The sequence below is a fragment of the Pezoporus occidentalis genome, unplaced genomic scaffold, assembly GCF_034315485.1.
Source record: "Pezoporus occidentalis ecotype Australia unplaced genomic scaffold, CSIRO_AGI_Poc_V1 ctg5, whole genome shotgun sequence".
Taxonomy (NCBI): Eukaryota; Metazoa; Chordata; class Aves; order Psittaciformes; family Psittacidae; genus Pezoporus; species Pezoporus occidentalis.
In genome coordinates this window covers 483,892-497,055 of record NW_026915835.1, presented here as the reverse complement: position 1 = coordinate 497,055, position 13,164 = coordinate 483,892, and the positions used below count along the sequence as shown (strand labels likewise).

Genomic DNA, 13,164 nt, shown 5'->3' with positions numbered 1-13,164 from the left:
TTTCAAAACTGATATGACAAAGGCACATATAGGTAAGTGAAGTAGAAGGCAAAGACTGCAAGTAGGACCTGTACACATGAAAGAATTCAGTGTTCTCTCAGGCATTCACCCCCTTCTGTATAGATATGAAGACACCAGAATACTGAAGTCCAAGTCAGTCCTGAGGATATGAGCTTGGTTTTGTGATTCAACGTTCACACCATATGAAAGGCTGCAGATCTGGGTCTCCCCTACCAAAGAACAAGCTCCCCAGTGTTCAATGTTGGATTCTTCAAGAGGTAAGTAGAAGTGGTTTCAAGACATATTTTCTCCCTTCCCGTAATCCTTCATTTTACTTGTACACCCAGGATTACAAAGGCAGTCTGAAAGCCACTCCCTTTGCAATTGACATTCTGCCAAACAATGCTGGGCAGAGATTGGCTCCTTCAGACTGTGTATCTGCCCACACATGCTAAAATTTCTTTAGGGTTCTTAGAGACACAAAATGACCTGAGAAATCAAAGTGAGAAAGAATAATTTTTCTATCACCTTCCCTTTTCATGCAATGAAAAGCAGGAAGCAATACTAGAGGCAAGACAGATCTGTCATATATAATGCCTGCAGCCATCTCTGTACCAGGAGGATCTTGTGCATTTCCAAAGCTTCTTACAAAATATGGAGGTAAAGCTTTCTTTCTCTTTAGTCTGCTGTTGGTTCTGTTCAAACCTGTTCAAGGTTGAATGCTACTGAGGGCTACTCAGATTGGATAATTCCAAGTTTCTGCTGACTAAGGACTATTGCTTGTAACAACAATTTCTGTCCACTTGGCTGCCTGCTCTTTGTCTTTCCCCCAGTTATGAACCTCCTAAAGGAGAAATACTTCTGTCTCAGGCTTAATATCCATCACTGGAAGCTTTTACATTAGGAGGAAAGTGGTTTAGACATGAATAGTCTAATCATATGTGGAAAAGCCTTTCTGAGGCAATTAGAATAATGAAACTTAAGCAGTACTTTATCTACTTCCTAGTTACATTGATACTTAAAAGGTTCATTCAAACTGGGACAAAGTCCCCAAGCAGTCTATGGAATCACTTTTTGGATGCATGAGGAATAAGCTTCTCTTCTGACTAGAAGTTAAGCATCTGCTGACATGAACTAGTTGAGATTTCATAAAAGCTTGCCACCAATGGATGGGTACAGAGCACATTTAAGATTCTGATCTGACCTTAGAATATAAATCTGGTTCTCATTTACCAAAGAGAGGTCTGTGAATAATAAAGGCAGTCCCCTAATATGTAGGATACTGTCAGTGTGTAAGAAACAATGTAGACAATCTCATTCACCCAGAAAGAGCCCTTGGCACTTGCTGAGTTCTGTCTAGGCAATTAAGCTCAATTAGAATATTCTAATATTACACTATTGACAGCACCTGGAAAGCTGATAGAAAATATAGCACATGCCATGATTTTTCTTACCCACGCTGTAGATTCTGCACCATGATTAGCAATCTGACAGGAATCACTCTTTGGCAAACCCACGTCCAATCTGTTCAATAATTCATTGGTTTTGCTATGAAGAAATCCAATCCAAATAGAATCGTTAGTGTTTCCATAAAAATAAATACAGTTTTTTATTCCACCCTTGGAATCTAGCCTAGACATTTTATCATGTGCCAGCTTAAAAACACCACAGGTGGAACAGAAGGTTACGGAGACAGACAGAATGAAATGGGACAGAGGGTAAGAGGCTATATTATGGATAAGACATTTGCTGGGAGTACGTTTTAAGCAAACAATTCTTGTTATTTGCATATTTATGGTTTACAGTGGCTACGCTTTCTTTCATCATTGTAAAGCATCTAAAACACAGACTCACATACTATTGGACTTCACCAGGATGCAACTGCTTCACTGAATTGTTGCAAATCCTTCTACCAGATCTGTAAATCTCAGATAAGTTATTTAAAAGATTATTTTAAGGATATTTCCTTTATGCTTAATACAATGCAAACTTACAGCAGATTTCTTAATTAAGCAGAGAGACTGAAGCATTTTGTAGCACTGAAAAAAAAAATGCCTGCCTTTAGTTGAAGCAGGATTGCACAACTAAACAGGATTTTCACAGTAGCATTGCTTTGTTCACAGTTTTAATCAAGTACAGTTAAATAAAGTCACTAGCAGAAACAAAACCAAACATCAAGAATAGGAGTTTCAGTGCCATGATCAGGAACCAGTTTGCAAAACTGCAGTCCCAGGCATATCCATTCAAGTCTTCGCTCACTCAAAGCAATAGAATTAGAGGAAAGAGGAAACTTTATTTCTATATACAGCTTTGGAAAGCATGAAGGTACTGAAGTGAGAGCAGAAAGAGTGCTTCAAAAGGCATTGAACACAAAGATTTATTCTGCTAGCAGCACAATCAGCTAACTCTGGCAGTGGGAGAAGATGTTGCTACCAATGATAGCTGCTTAACCTTGGAGAAAAAGACTTGGCCGATGAGTGATGCTGACTAACTGCTGAAACAGACTACCAAGTGTGTTTTTCTCTTTCACCCTCTGATCTCAAATGGTGAGTAGATGCATTTTTGGAAAATGTCCTGCTGGTCAGTGGGTGACTTTCACTTGAGAAGTCGGGAAAAACAACAGGAACCCACAGATTCTCCGCTACTCTACACAACACAAAACCATATTACCACTTCAGGTACAGTACTTGATCAGGCTGTAGCAAGTCATGCTTTTAAATTCTCAGCATTCCCAGTTCACTCCCTTTTTTCCACTACCTGGACCTCAGCCAACTCACAATACAGAAAGAATCAAGTGAAGCATAAGATTCCCTTATATACAAAGTATATCAAAGTTAAATAAATTAATAGTCCTCTTAACCAAGCATAAAGTTCATATGTTTTTTACATGAAAGATGAGTGGTTAAGTACTGAGATTGCACAGAACAATTCTGGGAACTTGAGGTTTTACATCGCAGATTTTGTGTTGCTCTACCTATGCTAAAATCATTTATTTCTGCACCAGAAAGAGTCAGAACTCCTACAGAAAGTCTGGATATATTTGAGAAGGTTGAAGCTCTGCAAAGAAATATCTGGCAACTTGGAGGTATACCTGGGTGTTCTAATTCCTTATGGATGGCAAAAGAATGACATGGGGTATGTGGGAGTTCTCATTTGTGTAAAAAGAGGTGGAAGCTTAAGACACTGCATTTTCCAGGTCAGCACATGGATAGATGAAAAACTAACTCAGTTTCAGTATTAGAAAAGATGATTACAAGAATGGAAGCAAATAAAATTTCTCTGCAAGACTGTGCACTGCCTTTGAATACAGAAAACACCCTACTATGCCAATTAAGTAATACGTTAGTAAAGTGTCCCTGTTACAAGAAAAGGACTCAGGTTTCTAAACCTGACTAAAGGTGAACTCAGTCAAGTCAGTCATATACGTTAATTCCTTGTGTAGCATCTCTATAGAAACCTAGCAATGCATCTGGAGTTGTCAGACTATCAAAATATTGTCTGAATGGTGTCTTTCATAATATTAAACCTATAATCGTAACAATGCAGAGCATAGCATAAGCCATGCTGCAGGGAAAAGAGGAAGTCAGAGATGACAGTCCAATTAATGTTCCAGAGAGGAAAGCATTATCTCCAGAAGGAAATCAGCATATCAATGTGTCCATAGGTGTTCTGCATTCAAAGAGTTGGAGCAACATCTTGCTTGCTTGCTAAAACTTCAAGGGCTAATCAAAGATGCTAATTAAATATGTTCCTCTAAACTGATTAATATTAAGGAAAGAAGAGCATGAGCTAGAGAAATTAATTTGAAAACAGCAGAATCCTGATACCCTTCAAAACTAGCTAGGCAAAAGGAGACCCAAAATTTAGACAAAGAAGATGGCAGCATCCTAACAGGCTGCTGACCTGAGCTCTGATTACACTTAAGCTTCAGGCTGACAGGAAGAGAGCCATTCAGAAATATTGGTTAAGGTGGAGCAATCTTATGGTCTTTTGTCTTCTCGGTAGCCCTGTTTCCCATCACACCATTGGGAGCAAGCCTTTTGCTCTGCTAAGTAAAATAGGCTACTCCCATACTAATACATTTAATAGCACCCAGCAATGCTTTTAGCATGGAAACTCAGCCATCTATATTGTGGTAACAGTTCCTGGAATAGTTTTGACCTATTTCAAACAGCACTTTCCCAAATAACTCCTGGATGCTGTTCAGGAATGAGGATCAACCACAATTAATTCCCAACAGGCACTTTGGATGCAACTGCCCCAATTTAGGGGTGGATTCATCCTTAGGGACATGAATAAGGACATGGGCTCAGGCTCCAGCATCTTCTTCCACCCGAGTTGCACAACACTGCTTGCTAAGCAGTGCATACAATTTGAGATTTTATTCCTCTCAGTACAAAGATGTAAAGAAAATAATTTTTTTCTGCCTACACATAAAGTTCTTGGGTTTAAGGCTGTTTTACAGACTAACATTAAAAATGCATCAATTAAAAGGGCTTCTTGTAATATTCATTATTCCTTCCCAATGACACAAGTGGCAGTTAATTCTTTTGCTTAAATTGATGGATATTGAAATGCCAGGATACAGAAAAATATACTGGCTTTTATGCCAGTGCTTTTGAAAATAAAAGCAGCACAGTACTGTTGCATATATCATAAATCTATTTATTTCTCTTGACAATTTTTTAAAGATAATGGCCACACTTATTAATACTGAACACAAGACAGCTCCTTGTTTTCTCAAGCTGCAGGATCTCCAGCAATTCTACTCTAATGAATGTCCGCAAGCATGGTAAGAGCTATTCAGAAACAATAATAAGAAGTAGAAATAAAGAATCCCAAGCCAGGTAAATCATTATAGCAGTTTCAGAGAGCAGACAACATGAGTAGCTGCTAAAACAATAGAAGTAGTATCTAGTGCTGAATAACACAGACACATCAGCTTCCAAATTCATTGTCAGTAAGCAATACTAAAGTGATATTTCATAATTTTCTTCCAATTCAGCTGAAAAACTAAGAACCACACATAATGCATACATAATGTTAGTTTCACATATCTGCCCAGAAGTTTCATGGTGGCGTTGAAACAATAGCAGACCTCCCACCCCTGCCCCTCCCCCCCCACCAAAAAAAAAAAAAAGAAAAAAAAAACCAAACTGAATTTCATTCAAGACACATCTTTTTGCAGCACCAGCAAACATATCTACACTTCTCCACACTTCAACATATTTAATTGGCCAAACATAACAATTTCCTCAAATTTTGCAGGAATTTAGCTCAGCTGCTTAACACTACTAAAGCCTACTCAAAAGAAAAGCTACCCTTCATTTCAGTAAGCTCCATGGTGACTGTGTTCTTACTGATGCCCTTGTTCCTTCCTCAGCAAGAGTTCTGCCTCGTGAATTGCCATACACATCCTGATCAGGCATTTGCTATGTACTACAGCCAGCCTGGCTAGTAGTAGGGCCATTGGTTCTCCTCTGCCTAACAAAATCAAATGTTAAAATAAAAGAAATTCCTGAAGTCAATGCAAAGATTGATGAGATTGTGATCCATTTATGCAGTTTTCCCATAGATTCTGATTTGGGAAATGGAGAAAGAGACTTCAGAGGGAGGTATACTTGGGATTTTCACTAATGAAAATCATTTGTTGAAGTGGGAAATGAAGCTGGGGAGTCCATAATACTGTTTGCAAAAATAATCCCACAAAAGGTACGTATTTCAAAATTAAGCCATTAAGAAAGTTGCAAGTAGCCTGAGTGGGGACACCAATGCTTTTTGATGGCATACAGTTATACATTCCTCCTATCATATCCCATCTTTGCTGAGATGTATCACAGCAACAAGTTTGCAAGTTTTATATAAATTAGAAGGCTACAAGCGAATGCCCTGTTTTCCATAGCTGGGCCATGACAAGGGGCAAGGTTGTAAAGACATCTCCGTCTTTCAGCAAGAAACATGCCTTCAACTCTACATGGATTCTGGTTTACTTGTACCTTAACTTGAATCTATGCCTGCAGGACAGAGTCCAGTTTTCAATAAGAATTAAAAAACAGACATCAGCCATGTGAAAAGTTGCCAGTGTGAACTAATGTCCATTCTTTGTGTGCATGTGAGTGGGGGATTCATCTTTTGCTGGAAGCTATAAGGTGAAAAATTACAATATGACATAATTAATCCATTAAATTCCTGTATGATGTTGATGGCTTTTCAGCAATGCCCTTGACTGGGAAGAAAGGCCATCCTCTGGGTATTTAGCTCACTTGCTTTCCAATAAAAGTCCTTCCAATAGCCACATACCAAGTTGAATGCAGCATTCATGGACTTCAGTGGGAGTAAAGCACAGGCATAGTCAAGAGGACTTGGACATATCTAATTATAGAGATCAAAACTGTGCTGTCTTTAGCTGGTAGGCTTTCTTGTCTGCGAGTTCTTGAGCATTTGTTCCTGTTCTTGGGGATAAGAACAAAAAAACGTGGCACTAGTTCATTTTAGGTATAAAGCTTCAAGAAAGTACAAAAATAGGTTAAAAAAAATTCTCAGCAGAATTATTTTTGTCACTTCTTACCCACACCCAAAACTAACCTTTCCTGTCAACCAACTTGCTAGGCTATTCTTTCCTCCCACCAACTGATCCAGTATTCTTCAATGTTATTTTAGACGTAAGTTTAATTTATTATCTGAAGTAATAAGCATAAATTCAGTTTTATGGAAAATGCAGTTTTGTGTAAGTCTGTTGCATAGATCTTCCATTCTGTGTGCTCCATCTGCATGTGCAATCTGCTTCGATATTTTCAGCCAGCTTGCATGGGCAGAATAATGCATACAATTAGAAAGCAACCTCACAGGCATTCAATAAACTGCCTTCATTATTACACTCAAGAGAGTCCCTTTGGATGTCTATAAAAGCCTAGTTTTCTGCCTGTTAGCTAAATAATTGACAATGCTTAAAATAATAAGGAGCAAATGAACAAAATGAAGACCATTGTGGTGAAAAGAAGCAAACAAAAGATTCTCAAGGCTGCAAACCCTTTTTGTTCAAGTCCTCTTTCATTCTCTCTAGCAATCTATATTAAAAGTCCGGTCAGGTTTCCACTTGCACTTCTGTGGGGAAAATTTGTTACCAGCCTGTTGTTTGAACCACACATCATAGGGGACTGAAAACTGGCAAGGACACCAGTATTTATCCTGTGAAAATAGATAAAAAAAAAAATAAAAATTCTGGTCTGATTCAGGCTTTATTTTCTTGCATTTTATGACTTTTGAGAAAACTGCTTTGGCAGGCACTTGTATATCAGCTTGGTTTGGTGAACCTTCTGCATTGTGCTCAGAATACGCACTTAGAGGCACTCTGGCAAGTTCTGTTTCCAGCTCCAGATTCTGAGCAGAACATATTGAGTGCACACATGTACCTGAGTGCAGCAGTGCCAGGAATTTTTACAGAAGCACAACCTTCACAAAAACAGAGGCATGAACGCGTAACAAAGGGAAGGATGAAGTGATATAACAGCCATGGTGTACTATTAAAAAGTAACCCTATGTTCTAGACTGCTTTTCTCATTATGTAAATAGGTAGATGGCTATTAGGAAAGCAGCAAACCCCTTCAAACACTACAGTTACTGGGAAGTCAAATCCAAATTAAATAAAAGCACCTTACTAAAGAGCTGGGCTCAAACCACATGGTTTGAGCAGTTCAGGCACAGATTCACACAGCCTGCACAGCAAGCTACAGAGAAAAGTAAGGCATGAGTTAGCCATCTCTCATTACTGTCTAAATGACAATTTTTGTCTCCCATCTAAAGAGGGATGTCCTAAAATGTCCTGGGCCAGCCTCCTAACCTCTTCTTTGCTCTCACTTGAAAAGAGGACAGTTAGTCCTTTCCTCACCAGGATTAGCAATTGCAAAGTAAGGATTACACAGTCATTTATCACCTTTTAATGCATTCTGACAGAAATGCAGTCTCTGTCACAGGCCATCAATGTAAAATACATGTAAGACACCATTACTCAGAAGCAAGGGCTCCATTTCATGTATGAGCAGTTTCCGGTAGACAAGGGGACAAATACTCATTTTCTAGATCTGGCAGAACTACAGCAATAATAACACAATCTCTCAAGTACTTCTCCTCTGTGAGTAGAAACCAGTCACACATCAGTTCCCCCAGCCCAAAGTCTGTTCCTGTGTGCTCTTCAGGCTGTTTATACACAGCTGCTTTAAGAGGTACCTTGTAAGTTTTGTCAATCTTTGTCACCTAAGAGAGTCTGAGTCCACCTGGGTCAGAGGAGCTAGAGGAGCTGCTGATCCCAAAAGAGAGAGGCTTGCAGAATTTTCCACAGCCTTCTGTATGCATGCCCAGACTTCATTCTCACGAGACATAAACACATAGCCAAGCAACTGTGACAACAGATACAGCTGACTTCCAAGGGCTAGTTGTACACAAAGAAGCTAACAAAGCTCCCAAAAGATAGGAGGTGACTGTATTCTGAAGACAGTGGACAATATTGCAGACAATTTTCCCTTTTGGCATTTACTTACTTCATGTTACACCCTTTGAAAGGTGATTTCAGTGAGATGTTCTTGGTTTTAATAGTGATAGGAATTTAATCAGAACAACAAACTCCTGGGCAGCATCGTACTTTATTGCCAGAGTATGTTAATGACATGAGAATCTTAATTGCCTTTCCTTATCAAATAGAAGTGGCATTTCATAAAGGAGAGGTACTGATTGGGCTGTACCCCGTGGAGACTGATACAGCTGGAGGTGGTGATCAATTTTAAAAGGTTTCCCAGCTAATGAGACTGCTGGTAGGCATTGATCTCCTCAGGAAAATTGTGATGTTGCAGCTGCAGAGGCTTACAGAGGACAAGCTAACAAGGCAGCTTATCTTTTGAAAGGGCTCCACAGGATATGACTTTGCAGAGGTCACTGATTTATATGCAGTGTATGACCTTCCTTTACCTCTCTCCTAGCAAGCATGGGAGGAGATCAAAATACTCTAGCAGAGACAGCAAGGAAAGGGGCAAAACCTTATATTTGTTCTCTTTGCCTCTAGACATAAGGGTCCTAAATGATGGACCCTTTTTTGCATAGTAGGCAAAATCACATCTTTAAATAGAATCATAGAATAGTTAGGTCCCTTTTTCCAGTCATCAGGAACTTCACCTGACTGCCATGATTTCTCAAATATGATGGCCAGCGGCTTCGCAACTTCATTAGCCAGCTCCTTCAGGACCCACAGATGGATTTCATCAGGACCCATGGACTTGTGCACGTTCAGATTTTTAAGATGGTCTCGAACCAGATCCTCTCCTACAGTGGGCGCAAGGTCTTCATTCTCACAGTCCCTGCATCTACCTTCCAAGACTTGGGTGGTGTGGTCAGAGCCTTTGCCAGTGAAGACCGAGGCAAAGAAGTCATTCAGAACCTCAGCCTTCTCCAAATCCTGTGTAGCCAGTTCTCCCGAGAGCTTCCTGAGGGGACCTACATTCTCCCTAGTCTGTTTTTTATTCACTACATGCCTATAGAATCCTTTCCTGCTATCCTTAACATCCCTAGCCAAGTTCAAATATCAAGCACTTCTATGTGAACATGTCGAACAACTGTCAGCACTTCAGTGGAATTACTTTACAAGATCTGATATGTCACACAGTATCTTTCCATTACTTCTGGATGTTGTGCTCTATAAAGCCAGTGTCTCTTTGCGATACAATCTCAACAATGTCCAGTGGTAAAGACTCCTCTTCCAGGGCCCACCAGAAGCCATCCTTCAGATCAGGGAAGGCACTAGTGTCACTGTACGGTATGGGAGGTTTTTGCTTAACCAAAATCGTATTCACTGTAGGTAGGTTTTCACCTCACTGCCTCCAGGTGCAGTATCTGCAGGGCCCTCATGGTGTGTGTTCAATACATGATATGTACAAATAATCTTCTGATAGTTGAACATAATCTTGAGCAAAGGAGCTCAACAATACATCTTTACCTTCATTTGCATCAGTCAGTTTGGTCTCCTAAGATGACACAGACTGAATACTCACTAATTCGTAAATCAGGGGACAGAACAGCTGTCAAGCAGCCTCCTTCTCAGTGTCCAGGTAGCTTCTGCACCACCTGGGGACCAACTGACTGTCCACAAGAAGTTTTTTCAGATGGTTTGGGCCTGCTTTTGGCAGAACCAAGCCTACTTTTAATTGAAAAAGTGCTGATCAGCAGAATTCATTTCACCCTAAGCAAAAAAATGTACCAAGTGAAGGTGAGGGACAGCAAGAGATATGTCTGTGTGCATAACTGAATCAGATTTAAAACAAAAATCAGTTCAAATGGGAAACTGACAATCCCTTCAGGAAAAAGCAAGTCCCATAACTGAGGACCCTGCAATGAAAAGATCTGATGAGTTCATTATTGAGGTAGGCTCAAAGAGCATGAAGGTGTCTGGTGTGTCAGTAACAGGCAGAGATCTAAAGCTGCGCAGGGTCTTCAAAAATCCTGAGGAATCCAGGTGTGTGGGAAATCCACACTGGGACAAACAGAGGACAAACAGCAGGCAAAATACCAGTATCTACAGGCAAACTTTGGCAATGCATTTAAAGAAAGAGCTGTACCTAAAGCCAAATGGGAAGAAATAAAAGGAAAAAGTCAAGGAAGCCAGAGATCAGTGAGAAAGCACTAAAATGTCTATGCATCAGAGAACAGTCTGGGCAAATGATGAAAGAACTGGAGCTACTAGCATGGGACAAAATTGACTCCTTTAAAGGTCACAGAGGAGGAAAGAGCAATCAATCATGCTAAGAACACAGTTGAGCAATTTCAGGAGCCAAAGATAAAAAAAGGTAAAGGTGACTAAACTAAATAAATAGGGTAGAGTGAACTGGCAGGGCAGGAATTTCACTGCCAATGGAATTAATTATGCTAGAAGTTAAACTGTATCTAAATCTGATATTAAGGAGGTATTCCTAGAAAGTAGGTCTTCACAGCAGATCTTTACATTTAAGCTGTAGGACCATGCTACATATAGGAAGTCTTCATTATTTTCATGCGGGTTGGATTTCTTTACTAGTCACTAAAATAAATGGGTAATTTAGATCCCATTTCAATAATTAGTCTTGAATGTTCATATATTGATTCAGTTAGAGAAAGAAAGCACAAAGTCATTCTATAATTCACAGTTTTCATTTCAAAGTGTATGTTTTGAGAAGCTAAGAGAAATCTACTGAACCAAATTTCTCAGAGTAAGGTATGGACAAGGCTTGCAATATTTCACAGAATCAGTGATTGAAGTTGGAAGGGACCTCTGGAAGTCATCTCATCCAACCTCCGGCTCAAGCAGGGCCACCTAGAGCCAGTTGTCCAGAACTTTTCAATATCCTCAGGGACAGAGACTCCACAACCTCCCTGGGCAACCTTTTCCAATGCTTAGTCATCCTCATCGTAAAAAAGTGTTTCCTGATGCTCAGGAGGAACCTCCTGTAGTTTTGCTTGTGCCCATTGCCTCGTTCCCTAAAGTCAGAAGTTTCAAGTCAAAAGGTGAAAAAACAGCAACAGAAGCTAAACCCTCCCTGAGCCCCAAACTGGAAAAAAGCAAACAAATAATAAATAAAATAAAATACAAACCCCACCCAAACCAGAAGGACAAGCAGATGAAGAATTTTAGGTAATAAATTTCAGATTTTACTTACTAATGTTGATCTTCAAGGAACATCTCTCTTCTTTGCATTTCTTGCTGCCTCTTCTTAACTTCAAGTCTCTCTGCCTATAGCATTAAAACCAGGAAAACGTAACTGAGATTTTAGTAAGCCAGAAACAAACACTGATTATTTCAATTTAAGAATTTCAATATTATGGTTTTGGTTGTTTTTTTGGTTTTTTTTTGTTTTTTTTTCCAAACAGCTATAGCAGCAGGTGGGTACAGAAGTGACCCAATCTCAAATTTAAAAGTATTCAGATATGACCAAACAGCTCCTAATCAAGAGACCAGTCTGAAATACAAAAGCACAAGGTTCAGCGGGAAGAGCACTCAAAAGCAGCTCAGTGTATTAAAAACACAAATCAGAAGTGCCAAACTGGGATTTCTGCCCTACTGTATTTTGAGCAGAAGCTACCCCGCTGCAGCTGAGGGGGGGGATGCTCCAACAGGAGCTCCTACCCAAAGCTCACAACGAGTAGCACATTGAGCTAACTGCAACCTTGGACTGTCACTGCTCATCACCCACCCTGAGAATGAAAAACAGTAATTGTTGGGTAACCCAGCAACCAGGCATTGCTCTAAAGAAAGTGCCCTGGAAATTTCAGACAATGACTTACAGAGAAGAGAAGGGAGGTGAAAGTGGGAATGGCCTGTTTGATCAGAGCCCCATATCAGGGACAGGACACTGTACCTGGGTGGAGGTTTTGTGCAGGGCCAGGTAAAATGGGGTGTGTGCTTGTGTAAAAGGGAAAGTGGTGTTAGGAACTGGGCTATAACCCCCACCCCCATCATTTTCTTCTTGTTCTGCAATCAATAACATTTCAGTAAAATTACAGTCCTACTGGCAGTTAATTACTTTGCCTTCAGTGATTTCAGGGTGAGCATTTTTTAATTGGATAAAGAATGACTGTCTGGAAGAGATTTGCAAAACAAGTGCAAATTCCTCCTTGGCATGTATTGAATTAAGGCAAAAAAAAATCCTGTCAGATGTCTGCTGATGGGAAAAGAGCCACTGTGCTGTGCAACAATACAAACTGTTGGAAGGCAAAGGACTTGTTATTTAGAAAAAAGCAATAGGAAAATAAACAAAAGGAGGAAGATGAATCTCTGAATAAGATGTCCCATTGCTCAGTCATTTGTCATGCTGAGACAGTGGTAGTACTGATGCAATTAAAAAAAATCAAACTAAAGCAAGGGATTTCACCCCACAATATAGGTAAATTTTGACAGTGTTCAATGAACATCTTGTTTGCTCCTACTCAAAGACAGATGATTTTTTAGGCAAAAGGCTCCTTCCCATCTGTGCAACTTAACAATTTACAAGGAAAAAAAAAGGCAGAGGAAGAAAGGAAATCTGACAGCATCTATTATTGTCAAAATTGATGTTGCTACCCTCAGACATCAGTAATAGCTCCCAGGCTTTTCCCCAACATGGCTCAACATAGCAAGCTGATACCTTCACCTCTGAAAACAACACTTGA

At 39.8% G+C, this 13,164-nt stretch overlaps 2 protein-coding genes across 7 annotated transcripts in view; one reads left to right on the top strand and one right to left on the bottom strand.

Annotated features, from left to right (window-relative positions):
* Positions 1-13,164, top strand: part of DGKH (diacylglycerol kinase eta) — a 544,322-nt gene that overhangs the window by 487,282 nt on the left and 43,876 nt on the right. The window lies entirely within an intron of this gene.
* Positions 1-13,164, bottom strand: part of EPSTI1 (epithelial stromal interaction 1) — a 62,416-nt gene that overhangs the window by 27,184 nt on the left and 22,068 nt on the right. For all 6 annotated transcript variants that reach the window (XR_009968133.1, XR_009968131.1, XR_009968132.1 and 3 more), the window contains 2 exons: positions 11,676-11,749; positions 1,455-1,548 (listed from right to left, as the gene is read on the bottom strand). Coding sequence is in view for 1 of the 6 variants with exons in the window: in XM_062636817.1 (XP_062492801.1) it covers positions 1,455-1,548; positions 11,676-11,749 (168 nt within the window). In the remaining 5 variants the exon portion in view is untranslated. The remainder of the gene's footprint in view (positions 1-1,454; positions 1,549-11,675; positions 11,750-13,164) is intronic.